The 25,431-nt window shown below is 37.7% G+C and overlaps 1 protein-coding gene across 2 annotated transcripts in view; it reads right to left on the reverse strand.

Moving 5' to 3' along the window:
- The window catches only part of RETREG1 (reticulophagy regulator 1), a 74,170-nt gene that overhangs the window by 20,584 nt on the left and 28,155 nt on the right, over positions 1-25,431 (reverse strand). Inside the window, exon 1 of one of the 2 annotated variants that reach the window (XM_054815310.1) lies at positions 7,910-8,156. The exons of the other annotated variant lie outside the window; for it this stretch is intronic. Within the exon in view, the coding sequence (XP_054671285.1) occupies positions 7,910-7,944 (35 nt within the window). The 5' untranslated portion in view covers positions 7,945-8,156. Of the gene's footprint in view, positions 1-7,909; positions 8,157-25,431 lie in introns of those variants that run through there. 2 annotated transcript variants of the gene reach the window in all.

Raw genomic sequence — 25,431 nt, forward strand, 5'->3', positions numbered from 1 at the left:
CAGATGGACCACTCGGTGGATAAGGAATTGACTAGATGATCGCACTCAACGAGTTGTGGTCAATGGCTTGAAGTCCAAGTGGAAACCAGTGATGAGTGGCGTTCCTCAGGGGTTGGTATTGGGACCAACGCTGTTTAACATCTTTGTTGGTGACATGGAGAGTGGGATTGAGTGCACCCTCAGCAAGTTTGCCAATGACACCAGGCTGTGTGATATGGTCGATATGCTGGAGGGAAGGGATGCCATCCAGAGGGACCTTGACAGGCTGGAGAGGTGGGCCTGTGTGAACTGCATAAAGTTCAACAAGGCCAAGTGCAAGGTCCTGCACATGGGTCGGCGCAATCCCAAGCAAGGGCGGGGAATGGATTGAGAGCAGCCCTGAGGAGAAGGACTTGGGGGTCTTGGTTGACGAAAAACTCAACAATAGTCAGCAATGCACGCTTGCAGCCCAGAAAGCCAACCGTGTCCTGGGCTGCATCAAAAGAGGTGTGACCAGCAGGTTGAGGGAGGTGATCCTGCCCCTCTACTCCGCTCTCATGAGACCCCACCTGGAGTACTGCGTCCAGCTCTGGGGTCCCTGCCCATGGCAGGGGGGTTGGAAATAGATGATCTTTAAGGTCCCTTCCAACCTAAACCATTCTATGATTCTGTGATAGTATTAGTGGAGTTACTTACAGTACCTTAATAAATTACTTATATATGAACCCTGTACTTGCTGCCAAAACAGCTCTTGGGACTCCTGTCAAGGTGCCCCTTCAATGACATGAGTAGCCAACTCTCTCTGAACACCTTCTAAGGTTTTGGTGTATGATATATAAAGAATAAAATTTTATGCTCCCATCACTTAAGTTTGATATACAAAGTAATACACTTTTATTCTAAAACTACTGTCAATAAGATTGAAGGTGGTCAGAGAGAAACTTAATTACTCATATCCTTCTGACTACCTACTGCCTCATTTCTAAAACTGAGCAAATGCATAAACTGTTACCTAGTAGCTGAAAAAACCCCTCCACAACACCCTCCCGCCCCAGATGCTTCAACCCATCACAGTCACAAACTCTGGCCAGAAGAGTCAGTGGCATTACATTCTCTAAAAATGACTGATGGTGTCATGCTCTCATTTTGTATCTAGACATCTGTTCAGGCAAAGCCCCGTCACATTTCTCTCAGAAAGGTCAGTAGCTCTCATGTTACTGGTTTAAAGATCTCTTCGTGATGTGCTGGATTTTTTTTTAATTATGTGTACACAGTTTTATATGTATCTTCACGTAGATAAGCTACTCAGAACTGCAGCAGTGACAAAGTACACCATGATGTGGTGGATCTGAAGGACTGCACCTACGTAAACAAAGAGTTAGTAATTACAGAGCTTCTAAACCTTCTTGATTTCCCAGTTGTAACCACACACGCTTGAAACCTGTGCAGACTCTGTAATTTTAAGGGTAACATAGAATGCATTAGTCAAGGTGGAAGAGCTGAAAGTTACATTCCCAAAGATATGTAAACCACAATATAGGTAATGTGGCTATTTTGTAGTCTTTTACAAAGTACTATCTAAAGCTTATAGAATGATGTGGCTGTAAAGGATGTTGATATCTAAGGATATCTAAGGACAAACCTCATAGACAACCAGGAGTTAAGTACGAAACGACCAAATGAAATCAAGTGTGTATACTGTTAGCAAAACCCAATCAAGCCGATTTACCTTTCCAGAGCTTTCACAGGTCTCTCCTGGGAAGAAAGAGAATCACCAGAGTGCAGAAGGGAGTGATTACAATGATGCAGTTACCCTTCTTTGAAGCAAACGTTTTATACCTGGAGACCTATGCTAAAAATATTTTTTTAAATTTGTCTTCTAAATTATTCAGGTACAGAGATAATGGATATAAAATAGTATTTAGATTTCAAATTTTGTGAAAGACATTTAAAATGTTTTTTTTACATTTAAATTTCAAGTGATCACATACTCAAAATGAAAATAACCATCCCTCTCTCTCCAAAACATAAAATAGTGTAAAAAGTACATTTTACAGTTAAGTGTATTAAAGTACCAACAGCAAAACTTCTAAAATCTACTATTGAACTGTGTGGTAGAAAACAGTGCAATATTGATTAGCCCTACTGTAACACAATGTAACAAATTTGTATATGTTATGTGCAGTACGTGGAAAGACATAATAGCAAGCACCACTGAACTAACAGCATAGCATTTTAATGACCTACGTGGGTATTTAAAAGGTGATTATGTAGAATTGTGCTTTATCCTGTGCCACTTTTGGATCCTATGCAATTGTTAAGCATACTAAAATAATTATATTTGAGTCATGTGGCTATGACCAAGTCAATAAGACTTGCAATTTAAATGAATCACTAGGGCAAAATCCTGCTTGCTTCAAACGAAAGGATGCTGTATCACTGAAAAAATGAGGAGCACAGGAAGCATCCACAAATACACTCTGTTCCCAAACTTTAGGGAGAATCTTCATCTACAACTTTTTTGCTGCAAACTCGACAAAGCTTTTCTAAGAGAAATTTCTTTAGCTTGTAAATATCCATATGCACTTTATTTCCCATTGCTAATCTATAGGTGCTGCACAGGGTTAGGCTTTTGCCCACATGTAATGCTGTGGCAAACATCCTTTAACTGATTACATTTGACATCCCTTCAATGTCAAAGCTTAGGCACACTTGTAACCTCTAAGATTTACAAAGTCAGACAGATTTTGGTTTTAAACTGAAGCTGGAGAATATAGTTATCAACCTTAAAGAGTAACTAACAACATCTCTCAATCCAAAAATCTCCTTTAATTATCATCTCTTCTGTAGTTCAAATACATTTAGTTCTTAGAAATTATGAATTCCATTAATACTGTACAACACTGCTTCTCAAGCTTTAAAGTGTCTTCTTTCTGACCTCATCTATCTTCATCTGACGCTTCAATTTTGTGCTTTTTATTAACAGTGAGTCAGTCCAATTTGCTGTTACTGTTTTTTTCAGGGAAAGATGTGCCATAAAAAGCTGAAAAAAAATGTTATTTCACAGCTTTCAGTAACATGCAGACCCTTTTTATTTCTTGACCAAGAATATTTCCTGGCAATATTATTGTACAAGTAACATGCTTAAATCATCACCATTTGATGAGGCTGGATGTGTTTTTCTCAATGGACTGCAGAGCAGACTGGCCAGGACACGTGACTTTCAACAAAACATAATATAAGCAACCCTTATCCCTGACTTTATATACTTCTTGCACAGTGTGTTAAACTAAAATCATAATGGTATTTTCTTCTCTTCAACTGACATGGGAACATTTTACCACTGGTGTGCTGCTAAACAATATCAATCTCATAAATGAAGGCTTGGGTTTTTTTTTTCTTTTATTACTAGTCAAGAACAAACTTTTCTGAAAAAGAAACCAGTGCTATTGTTATAAAAATGCACTCGAGTGTTCTGCAAAAGAATAGGGGAACTCGTCTTGTCCTACAGGTTCCTGAAAAAAAAAAAAAAAAAAAAGACGACCCACTACTACCAGGATTTTATTTTGGAGGGGATGCGTTCATTTCTTCTAGTCAAGTATAACATCAGTTGTCTTATAAAGTCTTAATAAGGAGCTCTATTGTCTGTCTTTAGCTGGTTAACTCCAACTTTTTTGAAGGTGATTCCAGTACAGAAGTTACTCAACACAGCAGATTGTCCTAAATGTCGTCACTTTTTGCTGAAAGTCCTGCTAAAATAAACAAAATATACTCCAACTAAATTTGGGGCATTTCATTGTCCAGCACCTCTAGACAGACTCTTCTAAGCAAACTGACAGGTCAGCTCTCGCGAGAAACTTTTCCTTTGACCTATACTACTCTTGTCCAGCTCTCCTGAGAACACCAGCTACTCCAGTTCGAGGTCATTCGAAGTGTGAAATGTGATCTGATAGTCAAGTGCTATTAGTCCCAAGGCATGACTTGGTCAATAAGCATAGATTTCTTAAACATTTCTTTCCATGAAAACTGAGCATTTCAGTGCCACACAAATACTATTATAGATTTGCTTTCTGTTTAGCAAAGACTACAATGCTATTACTACGTGCTGTTGTCTTTTTACCAAGACAGCACAAGGGTTGGGATCTTCCAGGTCAGCTTCCCATTTATAATAGAAACTTGTGATGCAGAAGAGACATTTTTATTGCACTATTTTTCTTCAGAAAAGTAAGGAAGTCTTGTTTCTATCAACAGGAGCATGAAGTTCTGTTTGCAGAGCTTTAAACAGCTCTGCCCAGCTGTTGGAAGCAATGCTTTCACATTTATTTTTCTCCTGCAAAGAAAACTCTTGTAACCCTTTCTCACAAACTCAATTCATTTCCCTCCTTCAGCCTCCACATTCTTCAGCTGGGATACTCCTAGTTCAAGGCCTCTCAAAGTCAAACAGCTAGGAAAGATGAGCTGAGCATTCCTTGAGTTGCAGAACAGCTGCACAAAAAAGGAAAATTGGATTTTCAAGTGCCAGACAATACTTTTAACCTGCAAAAACATGAAAATGACTTTTTGTGTAATATTACAAGGTGGCTTTAACTCCTTCTGTGAAGAACTTAATTCTGGCTCTTTTCAATGGGTTTTAATGTATTTAGTATGAGCAGGGGATCATTTACTTCGACGCATTACTGAGAGTTCCTGGCACGAGCTAACCACTCATTGCCTACATTTGTTCATTGAATTCAATCATAAAAGGAAATCAAATACTTTCCACTTTATTAACTAATACTAGCAGAAGAAACAAGTATTCTTATACAATTACAAATCAACATGCTTTGAGTAATTAAATAACACACGGATTTGACTTTAAACTGCATCTCCATTTTCCTAAGTCTAAGCACATACTGAGAAAGGTCATGCATTATAAGACTGTAGTTCAAAAACAACGGGTTCGAAATAACGTAGCTTTCTCTCCCATTTTTATTCAATTCATGAAGATTCCTGCCTAACAGTTTAGCCTTTTCAATAACAGGGAGGTGACAGCAAATAGAACAACATAGACATTGTTCTGATAGAGGAAGTTACACATTGGTATCTCTTTGAAGCACCTACAGCCAGGTGCTTCCACCACTTCAGGACCGATCATTCACAGTACCTTTTATACATTCTTGACCATCATTAGATTCCTCATGAGTCGTCAATTTTTTTTTGTTGTTGTTTTAAATAAATGATACCATCTTACACCAAAACTGTAGGGGACCTGATTATAAAGAGTTACTAGCGGAAAATACGGTCCTTACACTAAACTGTTTTCAATCCTGGACTGTTCACCACATCTTTCCTCACTGTTCTTGATCTGCTAATGCCCAGGATCATATGACAAAACGAAACAGAAGATATGAGTGGGTACCTAATTTTCACAACTCCTAGCTTTTTTACTAGCCTTACTAAGAAGCATTTGTGCTTATGTTCCTTTGCTTATTATACTTTTAAATTCACCGTATGACTAACAGACTGTTGACCAATGTCACATCTTTAACTATGATGTTATAATGTTCATGAAATACACTTATGATGCAATATTACATATTTTCTGAAGTAGGACATGAACTCAAGAAGGGAGGTGATGTAAGAAGTATTTGTTTGCATCTGAGAAGGAGCTACAAGGCGTGCAGTGTGCTGAAACCAATTAGCAAACAAAGCTCATTCTACATCTTCTACAAAAATACCACTGCCCTCCTTTTTTAAATATATAAAGCAGTAGCTTTGGTTCAGTGCACCCTCAAAATTATCCCATTATCTGTGCATTTCAATTACTATCTCTTCTTTTGCGATTCTAAAATGAATTGCTCCAGTACAGTTCCCATATTGCTTTGGTATAGTTCCCATAGCTCCTCCTTGTATTCCCTCCTGTTTAACTCAAACCAAAATATTCTGACCTCCGCCAAATCTCATTAGCACTTCTGTAGGAATGTTCTCCAGTTATCTCCTATTTGTTACCACCAAGACACAAAGGCAAATGAATTCCAGAAAAAATCAGAACCTTTTGATTAAACTATTTTCTCAAACCTTTTTGCTCAATAGCAAAGACAACAAAAGGATAAGAGACTAGGATCAGGGTCAATTAATTTAATGGTAGTTTTGGAAATGACAAATGGGGAGAGCAGGCCCTATAATGCCTTTTCAGGTTACTGCTTTAGAAATGTTCATCTTTTTTGTTTAAAAACAAAGAAACAACTTCGATTCATAAAAATGAAGTCTTAGAGGTTTAGGCCTCGTATTACTTCTATGTGACTGCCAAAGCTTGCTACAAACCTTTATAGAGAAAGAATTGTGAACAAAGGAAGTTAGATATTACAAAGCTTGTATGTTTTGCATACCAATCGCATCCTTTTACACATTTGTAAACACTGGGTTTTTTTTCCAAATCTGAATTTTGAAATAATTTTTTTTTCAAAATTATTTTTCTTCTCAGCTGGTAAGATTTTTCTCCCATGTTGATTTAAAAACCACACAACATATTTTCAAGGAAGGACACAATGTATACCCTTTATAAAATTGATTCAAAAAAAAAGGTGATTATGATCTGAAACCTCCTTTTTTAATGTGTCATACATATTGCTGTTTTTCTGTATTGAAAAATATACAATTTAACAAACTGGAGATCCAGCTAAACATTTTTTAATGAATAGCAATTAACACTTTGGTGGCTATCAGTAATGACTCAACATTTCCTTAAAGGAAAGAAAAAAATGCTACCAACTACTACAATTACTTTTAATCTATGTCATATATAGGGCACAACTTAGATCCCTGCAAACGGAAATGCGTAGGTGACCCCACCCTTGCAGAGACCCAATCATGCCACTGGGGATCCCTTCACCCACATTCACCCAGTCAGGTGACTGTGCCTGAATATACTGATCTACAACAGACAACCTGAAATGTCTTCTGTATTTCATCTATCTTACAACTACACATTGACATACATATTGAATAAACATCCACATAAATGGTCAAATTTAAATCTAACTAGAAGAAATCAAATCCCAAGCCATAATGAAATGCTCTCTTCTCATTCTTCTAATTTCTTAAATTTGCCTCTATATTCTGGCATTTTAACTAACTTACTTACATAAAAAAGTCTATTTCCACATATATGACAATTCTTTTTTGCAATATCAAATATTTCATTAATACCATTTTAGAGCCAACCTTTTGATTAGCATCAAGACAGTAAAAATTACAGGTATGGAAAGACCATGTGGACTTTAAGAGATCTAAATTATAAACTTTGTCAAAGCCAAACATAAATAACATCTACTTTTAAGATACCTGTGTTAAAATCTGTTTATTTAGCTAAATCTAATTAGTGCATTTATGTCATAGGAATGTGCTGGATCATACTTGAAAAAGTAGTATTTGTTAAATTGTTACCAAGTTTTAGATCCAACCACTTTCTTCTTGTCCTTATCACTGGTTTTATAAGCTAAGAAAGATAAAAGTTAAACTCCAGAAAGACAGGCATACCTCAAGGGGACACAGTGCCCTATCTCATAGTAATGAGTTATGGTTCTGTCCGTAACGTGGCTCCAACTAAACTATTTGTCTCTCTGACATTTGGAGGCTTGTAAGTTGTCCCATGGTTGGGAAATGTGACTAGCTAGAAACCACCCAGTATTTTCTTCCCTTCAGCTTTAGCTTAAGACATACATAACAGCTGTACAATTTAACCTCCACGCAAACATTAAGATCTAACACTTCTCTCCTAAGAAGCCTCAGGTTAGCATTAAAGGCAAACCTCAAGAATTAGGTGATCTGTTATAACACAGAGCAAACTGATCTTAGGCTGAGAACTTAGGAGTGCAAACAGATTAATTACACAAAAGCCTCGGTCCGTACTGCGCTGCATGAGAAGGCCATCAGAATCAACGTACAGTACCTTTCATCTTGTCCCAGATCCTCACTGTCTGGCATTTCAGATGTAAAAAGGAATTCTCTCTCTCTCTCTACCAATCTAGATAATCCAGGCAATGATCTTCTAGTCTGTTTTGTGTTTTAGAAGTGACAACCCGGGCACCTGTCCTGTTTGCTGCAGAGAAGAGCGCTCTTTGCTCAGAGAGCAAATGTTTACAAGACATCCTAAGCGCCTGCTGGTCTTGAATGAAGTTCAGAGCATTCGGCGTTGATTGGCCAAGGCTATAAATAAACAGGTCGTGACTCACCTCACACACTATGACAGGGTGTTTAGTAGCAAGCACAGCCGAAAGCAAAACAGTTTGTTGTTTTTTTTTTTTTCTTTTAGTCATGTGAGGGAGAATCACCAACCAGTTAGTACATTTTATTTTTCTGCTTCCACTGGAAGTCTTCCTCAACGTCTCCCATTACTCCCAGGTTAAGTGAGCAGCAACCAAAGTGATAGGAAGCTAAATGACGCAGATGTTGAAGTAACACACTTAAAAATACAAGAGCAAAGAGCTTACTGCAACTGTAAAAATATCCTTTTTTTTTCCTCCCCACAAAGAATCAGTCACAAGCTGTCAGAAGATCAAAATTCTTCTCCATTGACTAAAGTCACAGATGAAATAAAAACTTTTCAATTCTTTGAAAATAAGGCATAGGAAAACAAGTTTTCAATAAAGATTAATGCATTGTTTTTAAGTTCTGATTCCAAGCTTGTCTGCCACAAGCAGTCTCAGCTAGTATAGGGATACCAGCAAATTGTAGTGGAAGAGTCCTCAAAATGAAAGTATGCCAACATGAGGAGGTTTTCTGCCAAAATACTTTTAATGCCTCTGTGAACAACCTAAAGTGAATCGACAAATTCAATTTCCTCATACCGCTTTTTGGTGTGTGCATGACAGGGATTCTGTCACTCCAGCTACACCAGCTACGTCTCTATTAATTTTCAACACCCTGGCAACCTTATCTGTGCTGATGAAGCTTTGCCGTGCAGCCCAAGACTCCAAGGATCACATATGTAGGTTGTTCAGCACATTGCTCAGCACTGCTCCTTCACGTGGCTTCCTTCTTCGATTAAACAGCTTGACCTACTGTTCTTATTATTTTCAAACAAATATTACATTGCGAGATTTTGACATAGAAATCTTTTTTTCTAGAAGGGAACACCTGCCTGTCCTGCATGAGATAGGAGGAATTGTCCCAGGGATGTCACATCTTAAAAATAAATTAAAAAAAAATAAACAAAGCCAGAACAAAAGGTATGTCAGATTAAAAAACAACCACCTCATATGTTGGAGTTGTTAAGCTGTATTTGGTGCATTATGGGTAATGCATCATTTGCTGGAAAGCTGCTTAACGTTAAAAACTACTAAGGATTCTATCCTTTCTTCTTATTTTAATATGACTAGATGACTAGTAAGATCTAGATAAAAATTGCAGAAATTCCCCAAACCATATAATCATAGACCTATTACTTTAAATTGCATGATTTATATTTATGATGTGAGTATCTGAATTAATAAAATGACCTCAGGAAATGGTAAGAAAACAAAACAAAGAGGAACTCTATCTGCGAATGACAACTTCCTTAACTCTTCTCCCAACATTCCAGTTAGTTCCTTTTTCCTTTTCTTAATCTCATCCGATCTTCCATATTCGTAACTTTCCTCAGTCTTTCACAAGACATATTCTTCCTGAAGCAGTTTAATCATACTGGACTTTTAAAAGAAAGGAGGGGGAAGAAAAACAGGAATAAAGTCCTATGTCTAAATTATGCCAGGCAATGTATAAATATATATTAATAAATGTCCTGCCCTACTCAACAGAGACATTTCACAGTCACCTATACCTGCATATTCCACTATTATCCTCTCTTCTATTTTCTTTTCTTTTTCTACTTCTGATAGTTATAGCTGAAATAATTCAAGCTGAATTTCCTTCAAGCTTACCCTGAAACAACAGAGCTGCTAAATTAAAAAATCTTAATTAATAAAATGGTTTTCTGTAACAGCTTCATTTTCAGATTATAATTCGGAAGTCCTCTTATTAGACAAAGCATCAGAAGAAGTAACTGAAAACTGCAAACACACAAAAGCATCATTCACAATTTAAATGTAGCATCAAAAATGAAAGCAAGAAAAACTAAACCCCCAGTGCACCTTGAGTTGCTTTTATTTGTTTACATGTGTCTATCCCTGTATTTCAGTCTTGGAAACTCCAGACTCTTCAAGTACAACTTCGGACTGCTCATTTCTTTGTCACACTCTGTACACAGTGCTCACCGCTACAGCAGAAAAATGGGTCACTATTTACTTTTACAATTCCTTAGAACTCTTCCCCAGCCCTCAGTAAGGTAAGGAGGATAATATCACCTTATTTACTTACTGATAAGGAAGTCCTGGAAAGATTGGGTTCAAAAGAGTCTACTAAATGAGTACTTAACTGAAATATCAAGGACCTGTTAACTTGGAAGTACAGCATTTATAAAACACTTCAGTACTCAAAGACTAGTTTCTACTAATATCAGAGCTCATCTTTTTTGCAAATCAGACTTCAGAACAGCATGAGCACATAATTAGCAGAAGGGCAATCACACTAAAGTATTTTCTTTAGTATCACAAAGATGACTATCCACAAAATTAATCTCATTTTTTTGATCAGTCTGCATTCTCCACACTGGAGGGAATTAAAGCTTGTATTGGCCCATCTGGAGGTTTCCAGCAGATCAGGCTCCAGACTATTTCATAGTTGCACGAGATAGAATGACCTCTCCAAGTACACTTGGGTGGAACAGCAGCAGGTGAGCAAAAGTACTGTACTGAATTAGGCCAAAGGGCTTCTGGCATCTCCTACTGTGTCCGAAAGTGCAGCCTAGGGAAAAATGCATTGCTGCTTTCTCCAAGTAGTCTTCCAGACTCCAACTTGTGGCTCATGGGTTTCCTGAACCAGCAGTGATGTCTATAATTTTAGCTCTGAGTGGATTTCCATCCTTGTGATAGCATCTATAACATCTTGTGCAACAACTTCCACAGCTTAACTACATACTGTTTGAAAACAAAAAACACAACCAAACCACACCCAATGTTGTTTGCTCTGATCTAGCCATTTCAACTGATTTCTAAGAAGTCATACTGGAACAGGTAGATGACAGTTATCTCTCTTTAGCTTTTCACAGCTATTTATCATTTTTACAGACCACTATCATATTCTTTTTGATGGGCCTGCAGAATTGAAAGGTGGAGCTGCCTAGAAAAGAGTTTGCTTGGTATTAGAATTGCTAAAAATCAGTTTTAAACTTTTTCAACAAAACTCAAAAGTGACTAGAAATGACAGAACTGAGGAAGGAAAAGCTCTTTCACTACTCATGTTATCTTTCAGGGAGTTTCTTACTTCCTTGTTTAGTTGCCGCTAACACTACAGCTTTCTGAATTGCAGGGGACTTTGGTCAGTCCTCTCTGTCCCTTCTAAGTTCCTTCTTGCCATTTCTGAGGTCTCACCTCACATGACTAATCCTGCTCTTCCCAGCAACCCTTTTGCTTGAGCTGCCACCTCGCAGCCTTGCTGTGTGTGTCTCGCTTCTCATATCCAGCATTTTCTGAAATTTTCCCTCCCCTTGACTCTGTTGGTTCCTCAACAGAAGGAACAACCCCTTTCCCCTAGCCTTGTTACTTCTGAAAGGAACATGAAAGGACTTGACTTTGTAATCAAAAGGAAAAAGATACTATTGATCGTGTTCTGCTCTTGGTCAGTTCATTCAGCTTTAGAAGTCCTATTTTGCTCACTTGTTTCATGCATGTAAGCTACTACACACCCTGAAACATCCTCGCTGTTCTTTTCCAAACTCTTCCTACGTTTACTGTAACTGATTTAAGGTGGGAGACACTAGAAATGTACACCATTATTCCCAGTGAGGGCATACTATTGATTTACACATTTTGACCCTTTTTGTGAGTTGCTCCTTGTGCTCTGTTGGCCCTCGTTACCACAGTTTTATACACAGTTTTCCAGAGAATACAGTTGTCTTTATTTTATTTGACAAGCATCAATCCTTCTTACTTCTGTTCATCTCCATTACCCTGTTCTTCAACTAAAGAGACCTCTTCTAGACCTTTCTCAAAACTTCCTTGATAGCTGGTAACGGCGCTCTCTACCATCAGGTATTAAGATACCGCAAAAGATGTGCTGGCATGCAGATCGGATGCCTGAAATATTGCTTGATCAGGGAATCTTACCAGTTTTGGTCTTCTGAGTACAGATTTGGACTCAACATATATCATAATTATCAATTAAATAGCCTTTCCCCCAAACAGTATAGACATCTGTGTGAAATTTTCCTTTTACAGGCAGGCACCAAAGACTTCAGAGGAAGTCATCAGCAAGAGAAGAAAAGTAAAAGCTATATTCTTACCAGAGACAAGGAAGTAGCCTTGCTGAGTAGCTGAGAGGATCAGAAGTTTTGTCGGATGCACTGTTTTACATACTCAGATACTGAAGATGCTCGAGGGCTTTAGCAGGTGGGTGAAAGGCAGCGTGCTGACCATGTGGAGTGCAAGGGGGATGATCTGGCATTGCGTGTAGACGCTGTACCCCACCCAGTCTGCAAGCTTTCAAAGATATTAATTAGCCTGTGGCACGCTTTAGCTGGCTGACCAGCTCCAGAACTAGTCACAATCACTGCCGCCTTCTACGTCTCTCCTCATCTGAAAGGAGAGTAAGATGGTGCTTTCAACATATGACCCTGTTCTAATTATTCAGCTATGAACGAGTCTCACTTCTAATAACATGGATGAAAAAATAATGAACACCATACTGTACACTTAAAGACATCCTAAAAAACCTCAACTGACTCATAGAAAAAAAAAAATCACACTCCAAAATGAACATCTAGTTTAGTTCGTATTTCCAGAAGGAATGGAAAGTCTAGCATTTTATTTTTTGTAGATGGTTTATGCTGATATTTTTAGCAAAAGCATGTGTTTAAAATTTACCATCATTGTCAAAGGCATGTTGAGGATTAAAACTAATTTGAAATGCATGTTTCTGCTACTGAAAAAGATTCATATTAATAACATACATGAAGTGCCCTAAAATGGAATATTTCCTCCCCCTTTTTCCATTATAGAAAAGTGAATATATTGGTCACATTAGTGCGCATATGCAGGCATGTGCACATTTATGTATTTATAAGCACAGACACACAAAAGTAAACGTTTTAATGTATTTCATCAGTTTGAAATGCACACCCAATCTTCCCCTGTTTTCAACATCCAAATTTGTTGAATGACACCCATCCCGATTCTTTCTGACTATGTAAAGCTGACTTCAAATTGTAAATGGTTATTCTATTTACTTTACTTAACTTTGAGATGTCTTCATACACTGTAGGATATACACAGAGGCTTGTTTTAGAAGAGAGCAAGCCTTTCATACAAGCGTAAATGAAAAATCATCAAGACAGACCTGCTGAACATACTCAGTTCTTTGCTGGAGTATTACAGCAGGTATAATCTCAACCTGGTAAGCAGTGTGCTAAAAAAACTTAAGACTCCTATTACACACGAAACATGGTTTTGTATTTATCTGTACCTAGGACTAGGAATGGCAAAAAAATAAATTTGAAAAAAAAAAATATCTTTCAACAGTTGAAGACCAGCAAAAGCAAGCAAAATAAGCACTCAGGAAAATTTTTCTCTCTTTGTGGAATCCTGCATATAATGCAGGACTTGTCTTTGTACTTGGATAAAATAAGTAATTGTTAAAACATTTTTAAAATGAAATTCAGGAAAAAAAACAAACCAGCATTGAGGTTTGACATTAAAAAGTTATGCAACATTCAAAAAGCTAAACAAGATATTGCATACAAGAAGTATTTACTTGGCAGAACAAAGCACATGAATATGTATTTTTAAAGAATCATAAAAAATTGAGTATGAAAGCAACATGACTATCAGCAGACACCAAAACCTGATTTCTATCAGCAACAATGAATTGTCACTGCGAGGTATTAGTGTTTCATCATAAAGCACAAATCATAATGTGCCATGGCGCATGAGAGTATTTCCAAGTTTTTGAACACAAGCCGAAGGAAGCGTTAAAGGAAGTATGAGACACTTCAACCACAGTTTAGAAAGCAAATGACTACATTTTCATCACATGAAGACAGCAAATCTTCCTCTCGTAGAAATATGATAGACCATGCTGGATTTGTGTGACAGAGAAGAGCTGGAGAGAGGGCAGTAGAAGATCTTACCACTAAGGGTAAAAATCTCAACTGCTCTGGGACTTTTTGGCCATGGGATCTTAAATAGCTATAAAACAAACAGATTTTGGAGGGGGAAAAACCATATAATACATCACCTAGCAATGATCTGAGCAATTTCTAAAGATAACTGAATATTTTTCAAAATTTTTCAAGAGACTCTTTACATAGTGTTTCATGAAATTATTTTGTTTACTATACCACATTTCCTATTTACCCAAAGCCCTACAAAGGTAGTTATGTACTAGTTTGTCTATAATCATGATCTGTAATTCAGTAAAGTCACATTAAAATGTAATTTTTTTTCCCTAGTCAAACGTGCTACTGAAGAGTTTGAAACCTGCCCTTCCAGCTGTCTCCTTTGGTTTGTAGCAATCCAAATCTGTTTCTTCTCAGCAACTGGTTTCTTCTTCCACTGAAAAGAGATGACCTATATGAAAGGCAGACCAAATAGCAAGATAGCTATACAATGAAATCAGCTTGCATTGAACAAATTGGTCAAAAGATTAAAAATAGTTAAGAATGCATGAAGAATTGAAAATATTTTTCAGAAGTGTTGATACAAAGAGTTAAAGCACAAACCTGAAGTTTGTTGTGTTTTCTAATTTAGGTATTAAACACAGCACAAAACATAAGAAAAACAGACTGCCAGCAAGCTACCAAGAAAAGGAGAATAATTAGAAGACAATTCTATATGTAATTTAATTAAGAACATAAGAAGTTGTATTGGATTTGTGTCACAAAGTTTTGGTAGCAGGGAGGCTACAGGGGTGGCTTCTGCGAGAAGCTGCCAGAAGCTTCCCCCATGTCTGATAGAGCCAATCCCCGCCGGCTCCAAGACAGACCCACCGCTGGCCAAGGCCAAGCCCATCAGCGACCATGGTAGCACATCTGGGGTGACAGAGTTAAGAAAGGGCAAGGTAAAAACAAAACAGCAGGAGCAACTGCAGCCAGAGAGAGGAGTGAGAAGATGTGAGAGGAACAACTCTGCAGACACCAAGGTCAGTGAAGAAGAAGGGGGAGGAGGTGCTCCAGGCACCAGAGCAGAGAATCCCCTGCAGCCCCTGGAGAAGACCATGGTAAGGCAGGCTGCCCTTCTGCAGCCCATGGAGGATGGTGGGGGAGCAGAGATTCCACCTGCAGCCCATGGAGGACCCCATGCTGGAGCAGGGGAAGAGTGTGAGGAATCGTTCCCCTGAGGAGGAAGGAGCAGCAGAGACAATGTGTGGTGAACTGACCACAACCCCCGTTCCTCATCCCCCTGTGCTGCTGGTGGGGAGGAGGGAGAGAAATCAGGAATGAAGTTGAGCCTGGGAAGAAGGGAGGGGTGGGGGGAGGTGTTCCAAGATTTGGTTTTATTTCTCGTTACTCTACTCTGTTTTGCTTGGTAATAAATTAAATTTTTTTTTTTTTCTAAGTTGAACCTGTTTTGCCCATGACAGTAATTAGTGAGTGATCTCTCCCTGTCCTTATCCCGACCCATGAGCCTTTCATTACATTTTCTCTCCCCTGCCCAGCTGAGGAGGGCAGTGACAGAGCGGCCTTGGGGGGCACCTGGCCTCCGGCCAGGGTCAACCCACCACAGAAGTCACTCAGCTATGTAGAATCTCCAAGATTATTAGGACACTCAGAGCCCCATACTGACAATGCCTATGTCTAAAAGATTTTGCTGGTATGCTTACAGTTTGCTAAGACAACCCACCATCACTTTGATGCTGCTATCATCCTATGAAGAAGAGAATATGAGCCAGTTTTCCACCTAATCCTGTAATTTATTCTTCTGTGCAATGTAAGAAAATCTCACCAGAGAGCGGTTAGTGCAATTGCAAGCCAGAAGTAGACTGAAGTCCAGGTCACCAGTCCTGAATTAGACTTTACAAGCTTAAGGATGAATAACTGCAGGACTTCAAGTACATTATAATGGAAGCACAGCACAGCACATAGTTATATATTATTAATCATTTTCATTGACATCAGCCCTGTTCTTATGTCCCAGCTCAGAGAACCAATGTTCTTGATTAATATTCAGAATTGCTAGCCAAACATTTTCATACTAAATATAACTTCATCTTGATTCCTTCAGAGCCATAGCCTTTTTCAATGCCTATATAATGAGACAGATTACCATATTATGCTGTTAACTCTTCTCATCAACTTACTATTTATTTGATGGTTTACTATGTGAGAAGAGATAAAGTCTCTAGTGTTTAATATGCTTGATGGTAAAATTTCAGTAATATTCTGTCCCTTTTAAAAAAGCTTTTTTTTTCATTAGAATTATTTTTATTCAGTCTCACTGTGCTAAGTTGTGCAACTGTGACATAAAGAAAATATTAGGTTGTCACTAATGTGACTCAGTTCCAAGGGCATATTTTTATCTGATGGAGCAATTGGTAACTTGTATGCTATCTGTCACTACTTTCCACCTTCAACACACTTAATAGTGCATTAGCAAATCTGATATATTGTAACGAAAGCAATGAAATGTAATTTTATATAAGCAAAGTTTAAAGTATTTACAAACAAAACAGATCAGGGAAATAAAGTCAAAGTGCATGCCATTTTAGAAGGCACATACTTCTGTATGCAGATCCACCTGTTAAAAAAAAAAAAAGGCAAAAATATAGGAACACCTCACCACAGTTCATGTTACCATTTAATCTCACAGCTCTACCACTTGGAAGGAGAAACCAGACATATAACCTTGTTAAATGCTAACATCAAAACTTAAAGAAAATACTTCCATATAATACCACAGGCAACAATGTACAAGGGTAAGATAGGCAATAATGAGAAATAGCAGCAAGAAATACATTATAGAAATCATAGAAAGGTTTGGGTTGGAAGGGACCTCTAAGATCACCTAGTTCCAACCCCCCCGCCATGGGCAGGGACACCCTCCACTAGACCAGGTTGCTCAAAGCCCCATCCAACCTGGCCTTGAACACTTCCAGGGAGGGGGCCTCCACAACCTCTCTGGGTAACCTGTTCCAGTGTCTCACCACTCTCACAGTGAAGAATTTCTTCCTAATATCTAATCTAAATCTACCCTCCTTCAGTTTATAGCCATTACCTCTTGTCCTATCACACTGCATACAAAGCAATGGTATGCTTCACAGGATGACAATTCATACACATACACAATTGCAGACTGGATAGGATGGCTAATTCTGAGACGCATTGCTGAAAACAAAACTAACTTTATCCTGGAGTGACTGGAGTGTACAATTTCTTACCAGAGTTTCTCCAAAGTAAATACTTGTCAAACCACAATCATTCTGCTCTTTTAACATCTGTCCCTCTGTGAAATAACTGCAAATTTAAAGCTATGGAGGCCAATGAAACACCACACAACTGCACAGAAAAGGCAAGGGGGCAGCCAAGACTGCAAAAGAGATTTCAACCCCCTCCCGCAATCACACTTACCTCCCAAAAAACCTACAGAGCTAAATGGCTCTTGGGCTAACAGAAGTCAAGCAAGAGACCAGGAGTGATGATCAATGGAGACCTGCAGCCTAACTCATTTGTCATCAAGGGCACACACCGACCTGTGGTTTAGAGGAATCCCCTGAACTGGTTGGGCGAGCGCTGCCAGAACACTCAGCCAGAAGCGCTGAGCACCCGATAACCTTCGCCCTGCCTTGAGAAGATGATAACACGCATGACATTTTGCTGAGAGGCTGGCAGCACAACTGGGAAGCCAAATTAACTTCAGTTATCTAGACTTTTGTCTCAAAGTATGCAAGACACATTTTCCTTTCCCTGTTCCTTTACTATTAATTTTTATTTAAATTAAATCCATTTCATAAGGTGGTTTAGAAGACGTGTACAGAACACCTTGTTTTGCACAGCACAGTAGCAGCTCCAATCACTGTTAAAACTTCATTTCCCCTCATTTTTCATGGATATCTAAAGATTTTTATAGAAATCTTTTTGTTATGCTCCAGGAAATACATTTCAATAGCAGATTTTGCTGCAACAAGACTGAAAAATTGAACTTTCAATTTAGAAGTGAATATTCATACATGCATTTTATCTATATAAATCTGTGAAATGCATATTTTGTTGCAGCTTTTGCCGTTTCCTTCAGAATCTTGATTTCTGAGGTACCTATGAGAAAGCATCCTTTGCTTTGAAAAATCTTCTCTGCTGATTGATATACAGATCATAGAATATCTCAAGTTGGAAGGGACCCATAAGGATCATTGAGTCCAACTCCCTGAAAGTTCCTATAGATGTTCCTATAGAGGAGGGAAGTAGAAGGGTGAAAAAAATAACACTCAGACTTTTACTTTAGTCCAGTGAGGTGAGTTTTCTGTATTAAAAAAAACCACAAACCAAACCAAAACCAAAAACAAGACTTCATTTGGGAAATATTCAGAGCACTTTAAATACATCATCTTTCAACTACTTGTCAGGTATCCTGCATTTCTCTCCACCTCATTTCAGTGACTGACAAAGCAAGCCCCAGAAGACTAATTTCCATGTGCTAAAGTTACTCTTTACAAAGAAAAGCCTCTTCAGTATGTTTTTTGTTTGATTACTGATTGATGAAATAAATATTTTCCAAGGTACATCTGGAAGGATTTTGAGCAAAGCATTTGAAACTTTAACAAAAAATTCTGTTTATGTGTCCTTTTCAGAAACTTCTTCATATTTCTATTCATCACCAGATTAATTTGAATTTTCAGCTGAATTCCCACATTTCGAGACTCTGATTATAATACGAAATATCTAATTCAGCTAACAAGTTAGGACAGAAGCTTCCAAGCTATGCATCCTAGGAAAATTGTCTGCTTATGGTAAACTCACAATGGAAACAGTTTTGTTCCTGTACAGCCCTGACACGAGAACTTTATACAATAATTATTCAGATACACTTGGAGTCTTTGCTATCAATACATAAGAGTCTTATGTGCTTTTGTCTCAGTTTATGTTCTAAGAAAACATATGCATGCATTCAGCTAAAAGTCCTTAAAAATGTTTAGAACAATATTTTTTTTTAAACATCAGACGTGCAAACCTCAGATATTACTGCTCTGATTGATTTTATTACTCTGATCTCATGCCTAAATGCATCAAAGCAAGTTCTTAAGGTACACATTGACCTTGCAACTTCCATGGAACGTGGTGGTAGCAATAGACAGTCTAAAATTGGGCAACAGCTACTTCACGTGCCCTTCTGGGATTTCTCAGACTTCAACATTTATATACAATTTATTAACAACATATGCAAATACAGAAATAAATAGGTTTGTTTATTTCAGTCTATGTCACTTAACTGAATAAAAAGTCAATGCTTGTAACACTTTTCACAAGAACAGCTATACTGGGACAGCCAAAGGTCCATCTAACCCTGTGCCCTGTCTTCAGTAGTTGCCAAAATTGAATACCTGGGGATACCTAAGCAACAGAATAAGAACAAGGGAAAATATGTAATGATACCTACATAAAATACAATACGGCCTCCAACAATCTGCAGCTCAGGGACTTTCAAAGCCAGAGGTGGTGATTTTTCTATTTAATAGCCTTCAATTAATTTTCTTCAATGAACTATCCTGTAATTTATATTTTTAATCCACGTATAGTTCTGACGTTCACAACAATCCTATGCCAAGGATTTCTAAAGCTTAATTACACTTTTTATTTTTCCTCAGCTTGCTGCCTGCTATTCCAATGCCTCCTCATTCTAATAGCATGAGATATCTTAGAGACCTCTACTTTATTTCTCCTTAATCATTCCTTCTCTCTTTTGAAAAGTCTTACTTCATTTACTTGTTCTTTATATGCAAATAGTTCCGTATATTTGCTCTATCTTGTTGCTCTACTCCGGATGTTTTTTTCTCCTGTATCTTTTTCAGGGAGACAGCAGATCAGAACCACACACAGCATTCAGGATGCAGACATACAAGAAATTTATAAGAGTGGCATGTGGCTGTGCTTACTTTTGCCATGCATGTCTTTTTTACTGATACTTAACAGTAGATTTAGTCTGTTGATCAATGCTCGGTTTGTGACACCACATCTTATTAATGAGTGGTTACAGTCACCTTCGGACACTAATATTTTATATGTGAATCTAGGACTGGTATTCCTGCATAACTTTACAGTTACCTACACTGAATTTCATACGCTGTTTTCCTGTGAAATAATGCTGTAAGGATCTTCTTAAATGTTTCACAGTCGGTCCTTGTCTTCATTTCCTTGAATAATTTGGTACCTCCAGTAGGCCTGGCCATCCCACTATTCACTGCCTTTTCAGGATTACTTATGGGTACATTTATCAGAACGGTTCCAGCACACACTGCTGCACGACTTGTTCTCCAACCTTCCATTAACACAAAGGCTAGCCATTTACTCTCACTGCTGTTCCCTATATTCCATCTGGTTTTGAGGGGGTTTTTTTTAATTTATGGGAGGATCTTCTCTCGTATTTCAGTTACTTATTTGCTTTTAGCTAATGCCTTTTGGAAATTCAACTTGACTACATCAATCTCTACTCACATTCTGTAACAGTCGTCTTGCCTGAAATTTTTAATGTAGATTTATAAAGAATGTTAATATTTTAAAGTATTTAAAAAAAATATTTCTACTACTTTCATATTGGATATTTTTATACTCACTGTGAAATTCTCTTAAGCATTACCTCATACTATGAGCTGACTTACAGTAACGACAATGGCCACAGCTATGGCAGTGATCTGTTAATTGTACTACCAATCCAAGCACTTGGTAAAAATGGCTCAACTTTTCAGAGAGTATCATTCTTATAATAAATCTAAGGTAGGAAAAGGAAGTGTGTGTCATATGGTGCTGTGACCATAACATTCAGGTGGACTTGAGAGAACTTTCATGGTTTTGTGCTGCAGTAAATATTTATCTCTGAAATTTTTTATTAAACTAGTCTCCTGAATATGTCTGATCATCTTTATTCAAGGGAGTGGGGTAACTTGCAGAGCATGAAAAAACTTAATGAGCATATGCTACCCTCTATTTTCTTCAGTGTAAAAATAAAAGATGTGTAGCTTTACAGAGCTGATTTCCAGTGTTACTTAGACACTAAACCATCTTGGAATATTAACCAAAAAGAAAAAAAAATTAAGGCATGAAATATATTTTAATAGGTAAACATGCAACATCTCTTCTGCCAGTAGGAAAACAGAAAAGAAAACGAGACTCAGGGAAGGAATATCATGTTTGTTTCAAAACAGCTGAGCTGCTTTGCTCAACTGTATGTCGAAACACCTAAAAGAATATAATATGTTATTCTGCTGATAGGCTCACATGCTTCAACAAAACCGTGTGCCAGGACATTCCTTACTAAATTAGTGACTAATCAGATGTTGTGCTGGGAAACACACCCTCACGTGTTACATCAACCCAGGCGTCTGCAACATAAAAAAAGGGAACTACGACTATAGGTTCTCATGCCCCCTGTAAATAATTTCCATCATGCGTTTTGTAATCTAATGCTTGTATTTGGCAAACCAGATGCAATTAAAGGTCAAAACCCAACTACCATATAAACTCAACTCCACTTACTCTGATCTTTCTCCTGACTATCACCGTTCTAAAGATTCCAAGTAATGATGTCTTTTTCCTTCCATGGCAATCACTAGTATATATTTATAAATACCTTGTTTCATTAATCATAAATGTTTCTTGTTTCTTTTATCAAGTTCTCAAATTGACCAAAGTTCCTGGTTTCTTTTTCCTTCTTATTACCCTCAAATTTCCAATATGCTTTATAAGTTGTTTAGAATTTGAAAACTTGAGAGGTATTAACTCAATAGGCTGTTCGGAGATCTGCATATATTTTCTTCTTGTGAAAAAAAAAAAAAAAACAACATTTTTACAAAACTGAAAATGTAATTTCTGTATTCTTGCTGCATACAGGGGGCATAGTGCATATGGAAAACTGTGTAGCAGTATAGAATTTTCTAATCTTTGTTCTTGTTTAGATATAAGACAGTACAAAATACTGTTTAAATAATTCAGTTTCTCAAACCACATATAATAGTACAGAAAAGCAAGCTTCCTAAGCAGACAAAACAGATACTGATTCAATGACTTGGGTTTCAGGTTCTAGAAACCTTTGCATTGTCTGCAGAATGACCCCAAAGCTGCTCTCAGGATGCTAAAACCAATGCTTAGGGACAATTGGCCCAGAACCATTTCTGTACATCATGTATATATATTCTCAGACTCAGACTGATGATGATTTGTGTGGCAAGAAAAAAATAATCTGTGACTGGCAACAACTGTGACAAGCGATCACTGAAATCAGGAGACAAACACCTCTGATAAATATACCTATGGCATGTTTGAGTATTTGATTCAGTAACTTTTTTGTGTTGAACAGCCCCCATTCTTCTCCTCAAAATAATAAAATAATAAAAGCAGCATTTCTGCATACAGAAAACAGATAATACAAACCAATATTAAAAGGGGGAAAAAGCTGTTTGTACTTGCAGGTAAACACATCTTTTTCACATTTTTGTGTTTGACACAAGGCATACCATTTGCTTCTATGCAGTTTTTAGTGATAATATGAAAATACAGAACATGGTTAAGCTTGCTACCTGTTTTTATGGTGTTTTTTATCAAATATGATTTGATTTGTGTTTAGGAAAAGCAATTCCAAAATGAAAGAGTCCGTTTTTTTTCCTTAATCCTAAAAGCAGTCTATTTATAGTAACACTGGGGGCTCCCTGAATGCTATAGTTTATAAATACCCTTTAAGATGACAAGTCAAATGACTTCAGGATTGTAAGTTATCTCTCACAGTTGTTCAACTGTTAAAATGGAAAGCGGTAAGAATAGAATAAAAATACCCACGGTGAAAATGTTACGTGTGCAATGGAATAAACATAGGGAATAGGACACACAACCATTTTAACATTAATCTTTCCACTTAAATTTACTCTCTAACCTTTAAAAAGGTCAGCTTTGCGAACTTCTCTCCTGATGAGCAATTTGAAGTCTGTAATTCTGTTCAAAGCTCCACACTGATCAGAAATGCAGTCTTCCTCTACTCATGATCTGTCTGCCACTTGCTGCAATGATATTCTGCTGGTTTAGGCATTAATAGTAAGTTGACACAACCCACCTAATTATATAATAAAGAACATTTTTAGCTATATACAAAAGGTGAAAAATATCAACATTACATTTGCAAGCAGAACAAATCTCCGAGGCAGGCAAACATGCCCAACAGCTCTGTGGCAATCAGACAGGCTGTTCCTGGACTAGGCAGTAGTTAAATTTATTGTATGGTATAACCCTACAAAGAGTTACAAAATTGATGTTTTGACTGTATGTCAGCTTTCTGTTCTCTTTAACATTGCTTGATACCTTGCTACTCTAAAAAAGTATTATTACTTGTTAACCTATTCAAAGATAAAACAATATGCAGCTAAGTTGTACCTGTCTAGACATTTTACTAAGTCTGACTAAGCTCTTTGAAATCTTTTAACTGGAAGATAGCCTTGCTAACTCTGAGAGTCGCCCTAAAAAAAAAAAAAGGATATTCCTTAGAAGGAGCTTTTTACAGTTTGCATTGTCTGCAAAGCCTTGGAATGCAGTACCTCCACTTCAAAAAGAATTAAAGATTGCACTCCAACCAGTAACCTAGTTTTAGTTCTAGTGTACTGATATGCAGCTACTTCTGCATAGTCGCAACTACAAATTGTGAGACATTTGACATGAATTCCCACCAGAAATTAGAAAATCCCAGAATACTGAATACTTGTTCAAAAGTCTTTATGGATTAGGGATAAATATTCAGGGAGAGGGCTGACAGAGGCAGGGAGTGACCAGCTCTCCCGTTCAGAATGACACGACTGCATCCAAGTCTACTCCTTTCCCTGTCTGAGCTGGGTAGGAAGGCTTTTGCTACCCTTCCAGAGGCAGTTCATAACTTGAGCCTAAGTTCAACATGTGAATTGAAGTACACCTGTCTAAGAACGAACATTACTTTTTGGCTGACATTTTATAAGAGTATGTCCAAACCTTTTGGATCCTTCAACTGGAAGGATCTTTATCTAGGATATGAGGGGTCTTTGTCACTTTCCCCCACATTCACTTTATTCCAAGTTTCACTTTCTTATTGAGGAAATATCTGTCAATCACATCCTTGGACAGGTTTTCTTATAACGCTATTTAGGCCGGCAGCCAAAACAAGAGTGTACCCTTCTACACCCTGCCTGTGAAGCATGCTATTTATAATAAACACTTTGTAAATATAAACAAGTCAAAAAAAGAAACAAAGCAGGGGCTTTATACTGAAAGTGCAGTAATACTCAGAAATGACAGCAATATATAAACTGTGCCTGCCAGTAGCTGACAATTTCCAAGCAGCTTTGAAAAATGAATAGGGAAAGAACAACAGATGCTGTGGTTAGCATGAGAAAGTTGATCTGCTCAAAAATCATCAGAGCGACATTTTCTTAGATTCAGGAGGTACCCAAATATTGTCCCTTTTAATTCATTTGATACTCTCTGTACAACAAGGAAAGATTAATTGCTTGCTTCAAGATCCCTGAAGACAGAAAAAGTGATCCGAGATGGATGGTACCAGCAATATTCCTCTGCAGTTGTTCAGATATAGTTTTTCTATAGAGATGTTCATAGGCTTAAGAAATCAACCCATGAAGATGGGATAGATGAATAAGAGAAGCTTGTATCTTTCACGGTAAGGCCAAAGTGTGGCCCACAATTCAATACACAAGAGAGTATGTTTTGTTTTCCCTGTAATTAGACTTGTAAAGCTTTACCTCTGCTGCTGAAAAATACTGGTGCCAATATTGCTATGTCAGTAAGAAACATAAAAATATTAAAAAGTGAAGGACACCTCCCAACTCCCTTGCTTAAAGCTGGGAAAACTTGGCAAACAGCAGGGAACTCCACCGTACAAATCAGCAAATTCAAATGCAGCCCCTGCCATACTTGCTCTTGTCTAAGACGGAAGAGTAATCTAAGCACTTGTTATTGAGACAGAGCAAAGCTGAGAAAGAGACAAGTGGCATGGAGAGCTCCAGAGTAACAATAACCATTTTGGCGATTTTCTCTTTCTGAAACTCTGGTTCATTTCTCCACTCACCTCCTCCATGGAATTTTCTGCATTTGCTTTATCACGTTCCTTTCAACTCCTATTAGCTTCCAGGACCTGTTTTGTTTTCTCAGTGCTGGAAACAAGCTGAACTAAAAACCCCAAAATATCTGCAATTTTACATATCTTGTAC

Source organism: Grus americana, chromosome 2, assembly GCF_028858705.1.
Source record: "Grus americana isolate bGruAme1 chromosome 2, bGruAme1.mat, whole genome shotgun sequence".
Taxonomy (NCBI): domain Eukaryota; kingdom Metazoa; phylum Chordata; class Aves; order Gruiformes; family Gruidae; genus Grus; species Grus americana.